The following is a 16,703-nucleotide window of genomic DNA, read 5'->3' as shown; positions in this document are numbered from 1 at the left end:
CTCATACCGAGCCAGAGCAGATTGAATAAACCCAGAAGGTGATAATGCCTATTAATGCGCCTAAGTTTCGACCTGAGTCACACTCATCCGACTTTTTACGCCTCGCCGAATCTTTCTGATCTACTATCGCGCAGATCTCCAATCATGAACGCTGAAGCTTTTGATGTTAATGCGCCTGAAACGTGGCATTTAGCAGCGACGATTGACAATGAGCTACAAGACGTCAGTAAATGATATTTATGATAGTTATTAATGCTTCAAATTGTTAACCAGAATTGTGTAGATGATCAAAAATGGAACAAAGGGGAGGTTCACTGGCGATACCAAGCACCTTACCTTAGCGCAAACGCGGGCCAAGTTTGACAGCCTCTTCCAGCAAGATGCTGATATTCTTCGCTCGAAAATGCAAGAAGAGGTGTCAGAGGAAGAAATTCATATTCCCGTCAGGGATGGATTCAAAGTCAGGGCGCTCGTTTACCGTCGCAAGACTGACCAGTCGAAGACGGACCGGCCTCTGGTAATTCTTATTCATGGTGGAGGCTTCATTCTAGGCAACGCTGAGATGGAGATGCCAACCTGTGTTGAAGCAGTGCGGAGATATGATTGCGTCGCGGTGAGCTTGGAGTATCGTCTTTCTCCAGAAGTCAAGTTTCCTGTTGCATATGACGATTGCTGGGACGCTCTCATATGGGTTGGTCAATTCGTTCCAAGAATAATTCTTTGACTAAATATTAACTTCAACAGCTGTCCAAGAACGCGAACACTCTTCAGGCCGACCCAACGCGTGGCTTTGTCTTTGGTGGGACTTCGGCTGGTTCACATCTCAGCATCCCCCTGGCTCACAAGGCTCGGGACGAAAAGCTCTCGCCTCCACTCACTGGGCTTTATCATTGCGTTCCTCCTGCTCTGATGCCACAAGCCCTTACTGACAACTATAAACCCCTCTACAACAGTAGAGAGCAGCTGAAGAATGGTATGGCGCTCACTGCAGAGTCTACAAAGGTTTATGACAAGGCAGTTGAGCCAGACTTTGCTTCGCCACTGTGGAATCCTCTCCTTTGGCCAACTGGGCATAGAGGCTTGCCCCCAACGTTCTTCCAGATCTGTGGGGCTGACCTATTGAGGGACGAGGCACTGATTTATGAGAGGGAACTTAGACTCGAGAGTGGGGTTCAGACTAAGACGGTTGTTTATGAGGGGCTGCCGCATGTTTTTTGGTATGATTATCCAACTCATAGTGCAAGCGCCAGGTTTGCTAAGGACGCAGCTGATGGTTTGGGGTGGCTACTTGGTCGGGAGAAGTAGTTTCTTGTGACCCTGCTATGTATCATGTTTATCCAAAAATCTTTTACTATGATTTATACATAATGTGAAGTTGACGAACAAATTGTATCTATAAAAAAAGATGAGAAAGAGATGTACTCGAACACCGCTAAGATCTGTGGCTCAGAGCTTACAATCACTCAATAGAACTTGGATAACTTCAACTTTATCATCAAATGCAAGAACTTGTTTGCGGTATGCTGTCGAAGACATCAAAGCAAAAAGTGCGGCTATACACTCGGAGTCACGGCGTTAAGTAGTACGTTACTACTTGGACTGCCGCCGTGATACTGATTCTGCACTGTATCATCTATGAAAGCAGTTGGAACGTAGGTGATGTCGGTCAATTTGGTGACAGCATTTAGATGAATGATACTAAAGCAAAGGTAGTTGGTTATATTGGCTTATCGAATGCCAAGGGAGCCAGCGACATTGCAGTGCATGCTCTAGTCGGAAAAGGCTACTCCGAGGCCGAGCGTGCGACAGAGACAGATCGATCCTTTTCATCTTGATCCTTGGCCATGATACCATCTTCACGAACCTCCCCAACTCCATGACCGTTGTAAACTACCCCTTCGAACAACTCGTCGATCTCCTCGAGAGACAGTCCTTTTGTTTCGACCCAAAATACAGCAACGAAGATGGTCTCTAGAGCATCCCAAGCTCCAATGATGAAGTAGAGACGCCAGGAGATGGCCTCAAGGGCAATGGGGAACACAAGAGTGGTTCCAATGCTGTATCTTTTAGCATGGTCCAGGATAGAACGGACTTGATAGGAAACTCACGCAAATATCGCAATTGTTCCAGCCCATATGGCCATTCCGTTGGTACGGATAGAGTAGCTCAGAACTTCTGGAGGGTAGAGTTGCGTGATGGGGGTGATTCCAACACTGTACGCACCCATAAAGAGGAAGATGCAAGCGACAGTACCATAGATCCCAGCGAGGTCTTGGCTAGTACTGAAAGCTAGAAAAGTATTAGTTAGAGTAGATGTAAGGGTCTATGTTAGCTTACTCTTGGTCAGTGCACCGATGACAAACATTAAGATGGTCATTCCGACGCAGGCAGAGAGACAGAGCGTCTTTCGACCAGCCCTATCCATCAGGAACGTTCCTATCATTGCACAAATAAGACACCAAGATTGCAGTACAATGTTCTAGATACAGTTAGCAACGCATGATAGTATTATAGCATCTTCACATACGATTTGTAGTTGGGTAGTCTTGTTCGTGATACCAGCGTTCGTGAGCATGTCTCCGAGGAAAAAGGATGCAATGTTATTTCCTGATACTGTCAGTATCCATAGACGCTTAGCCTGTCGATCTAGGACTTACCGCTTGCCATGACAATGACAGCTACCGATACCGCAAGCATCAGTCGTCTCCGAGCGGAGCGAGTCGCGAAGAGCTCAGTGTATGACGCCGTCTTGCCTTCAGCTCGCTCCCTTTCTCTGCTATCAACCACGCTTTGATATTGTTCCCGAACTTCCTGGTTTGACTGGTCTCCATTGGCCACAATTGACGCTATGGCTTGTAGAGCTTCGTCCATCATATCTTGATGGGAAAGCCATCGGGGCGATTCGGGAGTCAGGAACAGGCAGAGGACGCAGATCAGGGAGAACATGCTCTGTAAAAGAATAGGAAGACGCCAAGACCACTCTCCAGGGATTTCAGCTGTTCGATAGGTAATACCTGCGGAAATCAGGGCGCCAACGTAGTAGACGGAGAAGGTAATGCTTAGACCCAGTCCGCGAATCTTGGGCGGAAGAGTCTCGGCGAGCCAACTATATTTGAGAAGAGGTTAGTCGAAGCTAAAGGCGTGCAAGGTGTAGAGAACTCTTACGTCGAACCAGCAATGCTTGAAAGTCCAGAAGCAACACCCAGAATGATGCGACCAGAAAGGAACATGGCAAAGTTTTGGGAGCCAGCAACCAATCCAATGCTGAAGAGCTTGGTCAAGAGAGCGACCAAAATGGAGTTCTTGCGACCAATCGCGTTGACGACAGGACCCATTGTCAGGGACGCAATGCCCCATCCAATGAAGTTTGCAGACACATTCAAAGCACGGGTAGTAGTGTTGAGGTTCAGAAACTCGGTATAGGAGGGAATGATGTTGATTCCGCTCATGAGCGCCGAGTCGTAACCGGCTGTTGTTGCGTAGACTGCTGCGCTGGCAACGAGGAGCATGACTGTAAGGCGACTCGATTCGGGCTGGAAGGGCCCAATAACACCGGTTGGGGACCACATGATGTTGGCTATCTTGGGTAGTGATAAAAGAAGTGCAAGGATCAGGTGAAAGGCAAGGTCTGGAGAGTCGGAGTAGAGGACATCGAGAGCCGTTCGATCACGAAGGTTAAGTATCAAATGAAGCCTTGATAGCCCAGAAAGATAGAGAACGCCACAGTTCTGAGACCAAGTAGCTTATCAATAGTTGACTCCTTATTGGGATTGGCGGTATCTCTCCCAGCCTGCATATCTTATCCCGAGTGTTTGGTTACCGGGAAAATCTGGAGAATGCGGGGTGAAGGGGTATGTGGAGGGGATGGTCTGGACTCAGAAAAAAATCACACAAGCTAAAATGTCGTCGGGTAATTTAAGACAAGCCAATGTTTGATGCCGATCGGCTATATCGTAAATTTCTACTATGTAGTGTCTCATCAACAGCCCTGACAAAGTAAAAATCGCGGGAAAGATTCGACGCGAAACACTTCAAAATAGCCCGCTGTTCGTTCATCTAGTGGCCGACTTCCTACAGCAACCTGTATAGCTTGATAAGCCTGGCGATAGTTTACTCCATGGGATGCCAGCTCGCTAAACCGCTCCAGAACCCAAGATCTATGCAATATATCGTCTGACTCAATTGCCACGACGAACAATGGCCAGCCTAGCCGGGCTAGACCTTCCTCTCCCTGATCTCGGTATGCTTTGAATGCCAGCGACATGATTTCTTTCATGGCCTCGCGTTGCTCTGGCGACATTGGTTCTTGTCCGTGAGTGATGCGGAGAAAGCAGACATATACGGCGTGAAAGCAGGAGACGACCGACTGCATCTCCATTGCGAACCGTCTATGAGGCCCATCATCAGGTAGTTCGAGGCGGTTAGCGATGCTAATCAACTCTCCATATCTAGATCTGACGTTACGGATGGCACCTGCGACAGATTGTCTCCACGAGGCGTGGGGGACGTTATCTCGATGCTCAGCTGCAGCCAGGGCACCAACCATGAACTTCAGCTGAGCGCACTCAGCGTCGAAGCATGATAGGTCACTACACTGTAGATCCTCCAGCAGCTCTGTCTGGGGATATGACCTTCCCCACAAGTCGTAGTTGGCAAGAACAGAGCGCTTTTGTAATTTTCTTGCGCGTTCTAGTCGACCTTCCGCTTCTCTTTCAGACATGTCGAGTGAAAAGCCTCCTAGAAGGTTGTTGACTGCCCCGCCAAAGCCATTCAGAACAGCACCTCCATCGGCATGTGAGAGCCAGATGAGTATCCGGCAGGAGACAGGGCAAAAGCTCTCTGCTTCAATGATATGTGCGATACGCTGCTCACTACCTTCACTGCTGTTGAGTTGCGATCGACCTAGTAATATTGAAGTGGCGCCTCGAAGATGTGCATCAAACCCAATGCCACAACCATCCCCGAACTTGAGCTCGTACAAGAGCATGAGCCATAAAGTAGCTAGAACAGGTGGCAGATAGGTGATCTCGCTAGGGACCTGCGTGGCCGTGGCTAGCATCTGCAAACCCTCTCTATAGTGCTGTATAGCTCTCAATCGTCTAAACTCAGCATCTGACTCAGAACCAGTTGTCTTCTCGGACCAGGACAGGCCGCTGACTGCGCAGACCATGTGAAGAACCATGGGACTCTGTTGAGCCAACTTCCAGACCAACCCGGGGCCACTGTGCATCGATATCCGCGTCCCGACCATCCCTGGAAGAACAAATCGGAAGAAGTGGATTGCCGAGTGATCGGAAGGGGACAAGATAGCGGCACAGTCGAGTGAGAGGTCAAGTGCGAGGCCATCGTCGGCAATGGAATTCAGTGGTGGTAAAATGATATCTGCACTCTGAGTATCGGATAGAGAGCCTGCAGAGTATGCCTCTCCAGGATATGGGTGACCACCACGGGCTGTAGAGCTGGTGCTAGGCGTTGACGCCACATCTGCACTGGCAATCAAGTTGGCAGGATAAGACGCGACAGGGGAAGTGATAACGCGCCTGGTGTACTTTTTGCGAGGGAGGCGCGTATAGTCGCAGGACAATTGCAGGCGGATGCATCGTCGGCAAATCGGTCGCGTCTCGTCGCACTTTACTTTTTTAACCCGACACGTCTGGCATCCGCCTCGTGACCGCTGAGTCCTCGGCTGATGTTGAAGTTGAGATTGCGATTGGGATTCAGATGAGTGTGGCGGCTCCTGGCTTGAGCTTGGAGAGCCCATGTGAGGTTTGTAGGCTTATGTCAATCGCCTATTTCTGAATTTGTCGAGTTGCAGTAATTGAGGAATTGAGAGCGAGAATTGTGGAGTGAAAAGGCGAGGGGGCTGGTTTGTTTTAGCCTCGGCATTTTAGTGAGAGAGTAATAGTCAACTGACTCGGTGAGCTTGTCCATATCTGCACAACCCGCTAGCTTGGCTGACCAAATTGACTAACGGGCGAAGCCACTACTCTATCGATCTTTACGGTGGCCTTATCAACATCGCCGCCTTCTGACGTCACAGCGTTATTTACGAACTGCCAGGCCAGGTTCGAAGATTATTTTGACTATAGAATGATTTGAGAGAATGGTAAGATACAGCAAAGTCCTAAAAGCTATACTTAGATACACCGACAACATCTTCATGCTTGCTCGAGAGCCACTACCCGCCGAAGCCTAAAGGGCACTAGTATACAGGAATCTTGAAAGCATCGAAGCTGTATGTCCAACTCTCGATTGACTTCTTGTCATCAACACACGCGAAACTCTTATCGTTCTTCCAAAGAGGTCGCTTGGGCCATTGACACAACATCTGCGTCTCTCCTTTGTAATCGCCCGAAGAAACAGTAGCATTGAGTCTCGACGGCTGCTTACCATTCTCGACCCAATCAATCATAACGTTCATGTTGTTTTGAGGATAAGGACCTGGCTGGAGAGAGTTCGTGCCGCAGTGAGCAGCTCCAGGCACGAGATAGAACTGGTACCATTCGGAAAGAGCCTTTTGTGCCTTCTCATCGGACAGCTTTGGATACATGATGGATCGAACAGACTGCCAGTAGTGAACGGAAGAACCTGAGGGGATGCTGGGATCTGATTCGCCATGGTAGTGGAGGAGCTTGCCGCCAGCTTCCCTGAAGGTTGTGAGATCGGGATGGGTAGTCTGTAAACTGTCGTAGTAACGGACCATACCAGTGTTCATCCAGTCTACCAGAGTGTCATACGTGACATTGTTGAGGTTATCGAGGTTATCGAGATCAAGAAGCTCAATAAACTTTGCAACGTACATTCCACCAGTAGAGGGGATGTTCAGAGTCCACTCGTCGGTTTTGTTGTCGTAGGTAGGCTCACCATCAGATAACTCAGAACCAATCTGCCAAGACAGGTACGCTCTCTCGTCTTTGCCGTTCAAGACGCCATCGTAAATAGCTTGAGCAACGGCGACACCCTCCGCAGTAATAGTGCCATTCTGCTCTGGGGCATTGCTCGTCTGGCTTCCGGGAGACTGTCTCTTGCTGAACCCAAAGCCAAGTGAAGAACTGGTCTCAGCCGCACAGTAGTATTCTTTGCCAATGAGGGACTTGAGGTTGAAGTGTATTTTGCAAAGATCTGTTCGAGAGATGACACCATCTTTCCTTCCATCGAGACCATCGCAGGCCTCGATAGTCGCGTTGACGATCTTCTTGAGCTCACAAGGAGGGGGGTAATAATCGAGAGTGTGCTCAACGGTAGCTGGGTAGACGTGCAGGACTTGCTGCTGCGCGAAGCGAAATGCAGGAGCTCCAGCGATAACACCGTCATACTCGTCGCCCCATCGTTGAACCTGGCTCATTCCCTCTCGCCCGCCATCCGAGCAGCCCTCGTAGTAGGTATAGACCTTGCTCGACTTTGACATGTCATAAAGGTTCTTGGTGATATACTTTCCGATCTGTGTCATCTCTCCGAGAGCTTGATAGGAGAACATGTATGTCGCATCCCAGTTGATGGAACCGTTGCCGAGAAGGAATTTCTCGTCGAGGCTGTAGTTGAAGGCATCGTATCCGCCATCAGTGGCTCCAGCGGCGGCTCCGTACTTGAGGCCACCAGTAGTGTCAGTGTTGAGAGAGTAGCCACCACCACCAGCAACATAAAACCGGTTCTTGAAGTCATCGGGATCAGGAAAGGCATACTTGAGGTTGACGGTGTCACCCTTGGTGCCGTGAGTGTACGTGACAGTGACATTACAGTAGTTATAAGTATCGGTGTCACGCCTCATCGGTCCGCCTCCCATACCAGCACTGGTATTGTAAACCGCCGTGGAAGCGGTGATGGTAGATGGGATCATGTTGATCCCCAAAAGGGTCCCGTTGGAGGGCAGTGCAGCTTTCAGGTTTGAGGATGTGCAGAGTTCCGAAAGAGAAGATGCGAAGGATGGAGAGGCTAGAAAAGCCATGGCGATTCCGAATGATTGCCGCATGTCGGCAAGTGAGATGTTCTTGAGCGAGTGGAATGGTGGTGAAGTGATGCTTGATATGAGTGCTGATTGCTGGACACGGCGCGACTCTTTCATGATCTTATACTTCCTCATCGACTGCGGCTTCGTCATCTACAGGTCCGAGCCCGGAATCTGCCACGCGTTAGTTTTTCCATATTTAAAAGCTTGTTACAGAAAATTTGATTGAATGAAGTAATTGATCAAGTCAGAAGCTGGTGGCGATCCGAAATTGGCAAGGAGGCTTAGACAAAACGCCCACTTTCCGCGTGTGGAGGTGTTCCGAGTTAAAGTGGAGACACGGTTAAGTTGGGCATATAGCAATGCGAGATGGCGATGTCTCGATAACTGCTAGAGGTCATTAGTTGACCCGGTCTCTATAGCATATATAAAGCCCTAAGTGAAGTAATCCTTTAAGTATAGAGATATAAATACTTAAATAGATAGTCTGGTTGCACTTGCTTGATTTCGTGTCTATAACACGCAACAATATTGGTTGGTTTATAAAGAAAATGCAAAATAAACTTATTTAAAAATAAAAAGCCTTAAAAGAGGTCTTCTAACAATAAGAGGCTTTTAAGCTTGTTCTTAACTATTGTATTAGGGAGATAGAATATATAAATATATATATCCTTATAATAAACAATATTTACCTTAAATATAAAGAACTGCCATAAGCGTATATATATGAGTATAGGGTTGTTTAGTCTTCCTCTTGCTCCTGGAAGTAGTTGTCTATGCATTTGACATTAACAGCCTAAATATGGGCTTTCCTTCAGTCATTCCAGAAGCCGCTATCCTGTATTGCTTATTTAGTTAGAGACTAAGTTCGTTTACTCGTTTATCAAAAGAGGAAGCTTACACTGGGAGGGTGGTGATGGCACGACATGATTGGCTACTCGGTTATGGGGTGGAGGAATTGCCGATAAAAGGCGCTCGTGACAAGTCCCTGCTTCACCCAACATCTAATACGACCAACCAGACGTATATATATTCCCTTATTGTTCTTGAGTCTAACTTGAACCTGTCGATCTTTAAGCTTTTACCTTCTTTTACATCCAGGACGATCCGTCGGCCGACCTCGCCATCATGCCGACACCCGAACAAGCCTCAGAACTAAGCAACATCACTATCCCCGACGCAAACAAGGCCAAACAAAATGTCGATCGAACAAACTACGAATCATTCGATGTCTTAAAGGAGGTTTGGACAGGCCTTGATCTACCCGAGATGGCCTTGACGTCTGTTAGGCTTCCGGGTAAAAAAGGCCCGGCTCTTCCTTCGTCATTTAAAATCGGAATTCTCGGACAAGCTTCTATCGGGCTATCTGCGCTTGCAGCTGGCCAGGTTCATGCCTTGCGAAACAAAACCGTTGTTCCTCCGGTCACAGTACCGCTCGAGCATGCTGTCATAGAGTACAAGTCTGAAAGATTGTATACCGTTTCTGACGAACTTGCTCCTCCATCAGGCGGCGCTATTGGTGGACTGCATGAGACGTCAGATGGATACGTTCGAATCCACGATGGATTTCCAAACCATGTTCAAGGTACTCTTGACTTACTTGGCTTGAAAGCTGGTGCTACTCGACAGCAAGTATCTGAGCAGACTGCAGATTGGGCCAGTATCGACTTGGAAAACTGCGGAACGGCAGACGGGAAAGTCGCAATTTACGCTCTGCGATCATATCGTCGATGGGATAAGCTCCCCCAGTCGAGGGCCATCAGCAACTTCCCTATCAGCATCAAGCAGCTGTCCAAGTCAACTCCAACTGGCCTGCCAAGCAGGATGCAGCCTGGGAATCTCAAGTGCCTACGAGGTCTCCGGGTCGTTGAGATGAGTCGGGTAATTGCTGCACCGTTATGCGGCAAGACCCTGGCAGCCCATGGAGCTGAGGTTATTTGGGTGACTTCACCAACTCTACCAGACCTGCCGAGGGTTGATCGGGAATTTGGCCGTGGGAAAAAGACTGTCCAACTCGACATACACAAGCCTGAGGATCGAAAGCAGCTTCTTAACCTTCTCAAGGACTGCGATGTGTTCGTTCAAGGTTACCGACCTGGCAGCCTTGCTTCATACGGGCTGTCCCATGATGAGTTGCGAAACATCAATCCAAACATCATTGTTGCCAACATGTCTGCTTTCGGCCCTGAAGGTCCATGGTCAGGCCGCCGTGGATTTGACTCGCTTGTGCAGACATGTTCAGGCATGAATGTCTCTGAAGCTGAACACGATGGGAAGGGCGAGGCTGCTCGCCCAACACCTTGCCAAGCCCTTGATCATTCAGGTGGATATATGCTTGCAGTTGGCGTCATGGCTGCGGTGTATCATCGCGCCGTCAGGGGCGGCTCGTGGAGGGTCGATGTTTCATTGGCCGGCATGATGAAGTATTTAAGAAGCCTTGGTCAGTACCCTGGAGCGAGCGGCTTTGAAGCGAAGGACTTTGAAAAGCCCGAGGATGTGCCTGAGGAGTATTTCGAGGTCCATGAGACGGGTTTCGGCACCATGAAGTCCATCAGGCACAGTGCTACTATTGAGGGTCTGGAGGTCGGCTGGGATATCATGCCGAAACCGCTTGGTTCCGATAAGCCTGCATGGGATTAGAATAGTATCGCTACTCACTTATCGTACAATAACATCGGAAAGATCTTCTCACCTTATGATGACGAGTGCGTCGCTTCCCTACATTGATTGATGCATGTGTATTCGCGATAGATGTCGATGGAGAAAAGTCTCCCCACGAGAGAAAACCTGTATCTGGCTATGTCCGGCTTCTCTTCCGATATACTCACTATAGATTCTTAAGGTACAGAAATAGGCAGAAATTTGCTCATTAGTGCCCGAGGTTGCTCTCTTGACTTCTTCAAATCTGTACTCGGGGCATGGAATGGGGAGATGGCATGGGGTAACAACTGTACATAACCTTATCAATCCTTCAACCAGTACAGCACCGTTGCTATATGGGCGCGAGCCTGCTCGATCGACCTCATGTGCTTGTCCTGGTATTTTTGGGATGGCCAAGGGGATTGAGGCTTACTCTTGAGTCTGACCCAACTGATGTAGCTACTGCAGGCTCTCGGTACTGTGGTGTTCCTTGAGGTCTTCCAGTATTTCTTCGACTCCTGGTATTGGGGTCTGGTTGAGATAAGGGTTCTTATCCGCAGGCATGCCTTTTTCATACGGGTACCTTTCGATGTACTGTACCGTGTTTATTATACAATTCTGATCTAGCATCCTCATCGCCATATAGAAGATCAAGACATGAGCCCCTCAAATTTGAGTGAGGCTCGATCTTACTCGCGAAACAGTGGTTGGAAAAGTATATCCGGGCCATTTAATATGGATCCTTGTATCATAATCAATTGTGGTCTAGATATTGAATAATGAGGTATGACACCTCTGCTGACTTCACGGCATTTGGGGGCCTAAATAGCGCATAATTGGGAGGTCACAATCAGCGCAGAGCGTATAGAATGAAATGATAAAACAGGGCACCACAGCAGCATTCAATCATTAGTAAGACTCAATATCCAGATTGAGGCTGTGTTCGGATCCTTCATCTCGGACTCCTGTCGCATTCTTACCACTATTCTTACTAGTTGCGAGTCCGAGAAAGTTGTTGCTTGGTGTAACTAATGGTGATTCACCTTCTATTTTAGCCGCTTTTTCCTCGAATCTTACTGGGCCAGCATCGCGACAAGGATCTTGCATCGCCTCCTCCCGCTCCGGTACATCGTAGCATTGCCAGCCTTAATACTCCCGCCTAAAAGGCGCGTGCATTTACAGTCTCGTTAGCACCATTTTATGAGGACCTAGAACTGGCGGCAATGCAATGATACGTCACATTTTAACGCTCGGCTCCTGGGGCTTGGTGAAACTCTAACTTCAACCCAGCGGATCAATAATATTCCTTCTATATATTCTGCACGTCTAAGCATCCCCAATTTGTCCTTGGAAAAGCTGGAACGAGCGTTGGATCATTCAGTCAGAGTTTCCAGTCATGGTCAACACTGGAAAACCTAGCCGTGGGTGCGCGACCTGCAAGAAGCGAAAAATAAAGGTAAACATACGTAGACTTCCACCTGAGGAAATCTCGATGTAATTGATGGCATCTCTAACACAAAGCAGTGCGATGAACTAACACCATCATGCACGCAGTGCAAAACGGCGGGGTGGGCATGCCCTGGGCCGTCCGAGAGTAAAATGTTCTTCCGCAACCAAACCACTGCAGATCTTGCCAGAAAGAATACTGGTGCACTGAGTACAACAACATCGAGCTCTGCGGTGACCCTGGACTCTGAAGTATGGAAACGACCTGTATCTCCTCCAGCACGGGACAGAGCTACTACTTTCTTTATGCGGCAGTATGTGTTTGATATGACTAGCGCAGGAGGAACCTTGCCTCTAAGGGACAACCATGAGTTTCTTCCAGGGCTCATCCGCAATCAACAGTCGTCCTTCGGGCTTCTCAGCACAACAGTAGCGGCTGCGGGTTTTGCTGCTCTTTCTAATGCTGGCAACGTATCAGAATGGCGGGCAGAAGCATTCCGTCTTTATGATAGTGCCATTCGTCAGTTGCAGATTGCCCTGCAAGATCCTGTGCAGAGAGTGTCTGATGAAACGCTCGGTGCAGTATTGCTCATGGGGACCTTTGAGGTGCGGCCTTGCTTATCTCAAATTCGAGCTTCACGTACTAATTCGTACTAGACTATTGCTTTTGCAGACACTGGCTCACTGAAAGCGTTCAGCCAACACATCATCGCGGCAGCGAGATGCATCGAGATGCGTGGACCAGCCCAGTTCCAAACCGTGGTTGGCTTGAAGATGTTCATGCAGATGCGGCGCATCATGGTAATACGGATTCCCGCTCTTGCACTGCATCGACTGACCAAGCGCTAGATCACAACATGCCACCAGCTGCAAGAGCCCATACCATTTGAGATCTCAAAATGGTCGAGCTGGGCCGAAAGAAGCCAGAACAGTGACCTTGTCCCCGTCAATCGCTTTTCTGAGATCAATGAGGTCTTGGCTAGTGTCCGCGCTGAGCTCAAGTATCAGCATATCACGGATCCAGCTGTGATTTCTGACAGGCTTCTGAAGATCGATAAGCTTTTCGAAGACTGGACGCAAACACTACCTCCAAGCTGGGTATACAAGTCTTACAGATCCATTGGTCCTAATGGCGTGCCTTCAAGTAGATATGATCTACAGCACGACATGTATACAGATCCCTGGATAGCTTGCGTGTGGAATTGTTACCGCAACGTCAGGCTTTTGATTCACGAGTCCATTATTATCGCTACGCTCAAACACGGCACTACACAGCAAAAAGACGCTTTGCAAAGCTCGGCCAAAGTCCTAGCCGCGATGGCAGATGGAATTTGCCACAGCGTTGCATATCATCTTGGATACAGAGCCCAAGACGATACAGTTGAGAGTTTTGCGCAGACAATGCATCTCAGCAGCAATCCGACCCCTGGAGGTTTCTTACTTATTTGGCCTCTATTCTTCGCTGGGATCCAGAGAACCACTTCCGCTGATCAGAGGCAGTGGGTTGGTGCAATGATGAGAAGGATTGGGGTGCGGATGGGTCTGCAGTTGGCTGTGTCGATGGCTGACCTGCTATTGGAGACAGAGATACAGGATCTTTCGTTTTCGAACTGCGAGACATTTTTGATCGGCGAATGGTATCCAAATTAGTCAAATAATATTTCTATTCTCACTATCCATACCGCTTTCTCATGCTTCACTGCCTGGCAACACATTTGCTATCCTCCCCTCTGTCGCATCCGCATAATTTGATGACGGCTTGTTGGTTGTCCAGGATGTAACCATGTTGCAGGGTTGCGGGTAGGGCTATCCGGCCATCCAATGAAAACGGCATAAAACCGAACCCTTGCAGTCTTGTAAGCCGATCACCCCGGTCTCCTCAAGTGGAGAGGGGTGATGACTGATCCAAGCTAAGTTTATTTCTAGTTAGCCATGCGAGAGCGCCAATCAACGCTGCAAGTTTCCCATGGTATGGATCTATGCACAGCCCTGTAAAGATCATCTCCCAAGAGTATTCCTGTCAAATGTAAGGTTGACTATCAGGGCCCAAGCGGCCGCTGCGTATCGTGTCGTTGTTAGGGTGCAGTCAGCTGCGGATCACCTCGGTCAAATATCAATATTATTGGTCGATGCAACTGTTAAATGCAATTCCGTGTAGAGTTATATATGATTGGACACTGGTATGCCTGTAGCAAGTCTGATGATCCGCCAGACTGAATTCATAATGATTTCAAATTCATGCTGCTAAAGACACGGCAAATTCCGTCATACCAACAAAGTTCTGCAGATCTAATTCTATCCGTTAAGAACCCAAGCCATCAAGCTGTTGGCGACTGATAATCATGTTTCACAGAGAAAAGTCGTGGTAGTCTCTGCTATCCTGGCCATATTCAATCCGAGTCCATTATTTATCAAGCAGTAGTTCACGCTGATTTAGAATGATCTTTAGAAGGGACTCTTGAGTATAATAGTCCGAATGCTTTGACATCAAAGGCGGACCGACACTGGGTTGAAGTCCCGTTATCCAAGTCTTGGTATTCTGGTGCTTGAAATATAATCTATATATCTAGAAAACCTAAAATTATTCGTGCTCAAGGCAGATTATGTCTAAGAGGCTGGGACAACGCAAAGTAGCCATGACACTTGTAATGACTAGCGTCACGTACCCCCAAGCACATTGGCCGCTCCGCAAGGCTTACCGTTTTGCATGTCGAGCTGTGTCGTGGCAGATGAGACCTGGGATGTCGATCCTTGTACGTCGATCCTTCAATATTGCAAATCCACTACTGTTTTCATTTCATCACGCAGCCACGGTTGGATTGATTGTATATGAATACCCATGTATAGCAATGAGCCCAAAGATTAGCTTGAATTTAGTTGCATAACCTTATTTGAGGTCACAGGGGTCTGTTCCTTTGCCATTCCCTGTTCCATAACTTCGGGTGGAGGCTAAGTAGGAGCTTTTTCCTTTGAAACAGTTACACGACAGTAAAGTCAGGGTCTCAGCGAGGATCCCATGCGAATGCGAAAGTGGCAGTGTTTTGTAGATCAGTTTTAATAGTATATAAGAATGGATGTTTGATCCCGATAAAGTGTCTCTTGAAGTAAGAGCGATAAAGTCTTATAGTAATCCTTTTTGTCTAGCTTTTTTTCCCGATCAAGATCCTTTTTCCGGTTCTGTTTCCCAACACTGAAGAGAGCTTCTATCACAATGAACAACACGGGGAACTTTGTGATATTTGGGCCCAAGGCCAACTGTACCTTGGAAGTACGTTTCTTCCCACATTGAATCCAGTCCGCAGCTGGTACCTACCTCTGAGCCAAGCTATATAAGCTTTGGTATTGACTACTTTTCTTTGCTAACAATCTTGTCAGCTATGCCCTATCGAGATGAGCGTTTATGGTTACCGACCTTCTCTCCCTGCCAACATTACTTTTGCCGCTTTATTCACCTTTGCGACTTTTGCGCATGCCTACTTGGGCTTCAAATGGAAAACACCCTGGTTTATGTGGTGCATGATCCTGAGCTGCACACATGAAGTTACGGGGTACGTAGCACGTATTCTGCTCTGGATCAATCCTTGGAGTTTCGGTGCATTTATTACCCAAATCAGTAAGTACTTCAAACTCTCCATGGAGAACGGCGTACTAATATGTCACAGTTGCTATCACTCAAGCTCCTGTTTTCTACTGTGCCGCAATCTATGTCACCCTTGGCCAAAGGTATGCTTATCACTAGGCGGGTATCCCCAATTGGCTGACCTTTGTCCAGTATCGAGCATTATGGACCAAGCCTTGCTCGATTTCCCACCAAATACTTCGCCTGGGTATTTGTACCCATGGATATCATCTCGCTGATCTTGCAGGGTACTGGAGGAGGTCTCTCGGCATCCTCATCCGGTGCTAGCCAGGTCGGTGTTGATGTCGCCATGGCAGGGCTGATTTTACAAGTCATTATGCTGGTCGCATTTAGCCTCTTGTTCGGTGACTACATGTTTCGACACCTACGGTCGAAGAAGTCTCGAAATCTCGGGTCGAGAGACAAGCTGTTCTTTGCCTTCCTCGCCATTGCAGTCCTTGCTACTTTGGCTCGTTGTATCTTCCGTGCCGATGAGCTTAAAGAGGGTTACCAAGGGGAGCTGATCAAGCATGAGGATCTATTTGTTGCTTTAGAAGGAGTGTAAGTCTAGTCTTTCTATTTGCCATAGGTCATTTTAATACTCACTGACGTTTCTAGGTTGATTGTTGTGGCAGTCTTTTGCCTCTTTATTGCCCATCCTGGCTTCGTCTTCAACCGGCCAGCGGAGGTTTACTACTCTGTTGCTATTGGTACTGAAGCCACGGACGAGATGGCTTATCGATCCAAGCTTGCAGATCCTGTCAGTGAATCAGAGCACTAGGATTGTCAGAACGAGCATGGGCCCAACACTCAAGGCAAGTATTGTCTGTGTGATCTTGGTGGCATATTTCTGTTTAGGAGCAGCATACAAGGGCGATGGATTATATGGCAGCAGTATTTAGCGATAGTATGATGATATTTGTCTAGACTTGCGCCATTCCTCGTGAACCGTTGGAAATTCTGGGCTTTTGAAATGTCTCTTTGCTATGATAGATGTATAAAGAATAGATACTGGCACTTCCCGCTCCTAAGACCACAGTTCCAGCCATTCTT

At 48.0% G+C, this 16,703-nt stretch overlaps 7 protein-coding genes across 7 annotated transcripts; 4 read left to right on the top strand and 3 right to left on the bottom strand.

The window, feature by feature from the left end:
* Window positions 1-144: 144 nt before the first annotated feature.
* On the top strand, window positions 145-1,305 carry FMAN_13098 (uncharacterized protein; the record flags this gene model as incomplete). The annotated part of the gene is made up of 3 exons (XM_041832526.1): window positions 145-222; window positions 284-691; window positions 745-1,305. The coding sequence occupies 3 exons, from the start codon at window positions 145-147 to the stop codon at window positions 1,303-1,305; spliced, it is 1,047 nt and encodes a 348-aa protein (XP_041682980.1).
* Window positions 1,306-1,783: 478 nt separating this feature from the next.
* On the bottom strand, window positions 1,784-3,569 carry FMAN_13097 (uncharacterized protein; the record flags this gene model as incomplete). Its single annotated transcript, XM_041832525.1, has 6 exons — window positions 1,784-2,057; window positions 2,109-2,289; window positions 2,338-2,479; window positions 2,528-2,607; window positions 2,658-3,106; window positions 3,166-3,569. The coding sequence occupies 6 exons, from the start codon at window positions 3,567-3,569 to the stop codon at window positions 1,784-1,786; spliced, it is 1,530 nt and encodes a 509-aa protein (XP_041682979.1).
* A 410-nt stretch (window positions 3,570-3,979) lies between these two features.
* On the bottom strand, window positions 3,980-5,761 carry FMAN_13096 (uncharacterized protein; the record flags this gene model as incomplete). The annotated part of the gene is made up of 1 exon (XM_041832524.1): window positions 3,980-5,761. One exon carries the CDS (start codon window positions 5,759-5,761, stop codon window positions 3,980-3,982), a length of 1,782 nt encoding a protein of 593 aa, XP_041682978.1.
* Window positions 5,762-6,202: 441 nt separating this feature from the next.
* On the bottom strand, window positions 6,203-8,062 carry FMAN_13095 (uncharacterized protein; the record flags this gene model as incomplete). The annotated part of the gene is made up of 1 exon (XM_041832523.1): window positions 6,203-8,062. One exon carries the CDS (start codon window positions 8,060-8,062, stop codon window positions 6,203-6,205), a length of 1,860 nt encoding a protein of 619 aa, XP_041682977.1.
* A 1,011-nt stretch (window positions 8,063-9,073) lies between these two features.
* On the top strand, window positions 9,074-10,585 carry FMAN_13094 (uncharacterized protein; the record flags this gene model as incomplete). Its single annotated transcript, XM_041832522.1, has 1 exon — window positions 9,074-10,585. One exon carries the CDS (start codon window positions 9,074-9,076, stop codon window positions 10,583-10,585), a length of 1,512 nt encoding a protein of 503 aa, XP_041682976.1.
* A 1,599-nt stretch (window positions 10,586-12,184) lies between these two features.
* On the top strand, window positions 12,185-13,681 carry FMAN_13093 (uncharacterized protein; the record flags this gene model as incomplete). The annotated part of the gene is made up of 3 exons (XM_041832521.1): window positions 12,185-12,637; window positions 12,689-12,832; window positions 12,881-13,681. 3 exons carry the CDS (start codon window positions 12,185-12,187, stop codon window positions 13,679-13,681), a joined length of 1,398 nt encoding a protein of 465 aa, XP_041682975.1.
* Window positions 13,682-15,242: 1,561 nt separating this feature from the next.
* On the top strand, window positions 15,243-16,431 carry FMAN_13092 (uncharacterized protein; the record flags this gene model as incomplete). The annotated part of the gene is made up of 5 exons (XM_041832519.1): window positions 15,243-15,299; window positions 15,407-15,644; window positions 15,694-15,754; window positions 15,804-16,211; window positions 16,269-16,431. The coding sequence occupies 5 exons, from the start codon at window positions 15,243-15,245 to the stop codon at window positions 16,429-16,431; spliced, it is 927 nt and encodes a 308-aa protein (XP_041682974.1).
* Between the last annotated feature and the right edge of the window lie 272 nt (window positions 16,432-16,703).

The sequence above is a fragment of the Fusarium mangiferae genome (assembly GCF_900044065.1).
Source record: "Fusarium mangiferae strain MRC7560 genome assembly, contig: FMAN_scaffold007, whole genome shotgun sequence".
Taxonomy (NCBI): Eukaryota; Fungi; Ascomycota; class Sordariomycetes; order Hypocreales; family Nectriaceae; genus Fusarium; species Fusarium mangiferae.
Note: the sequence above shows the minus strand (reverse complement) of the source record. Positions and strands in the feature narration are given on the sequence as shown.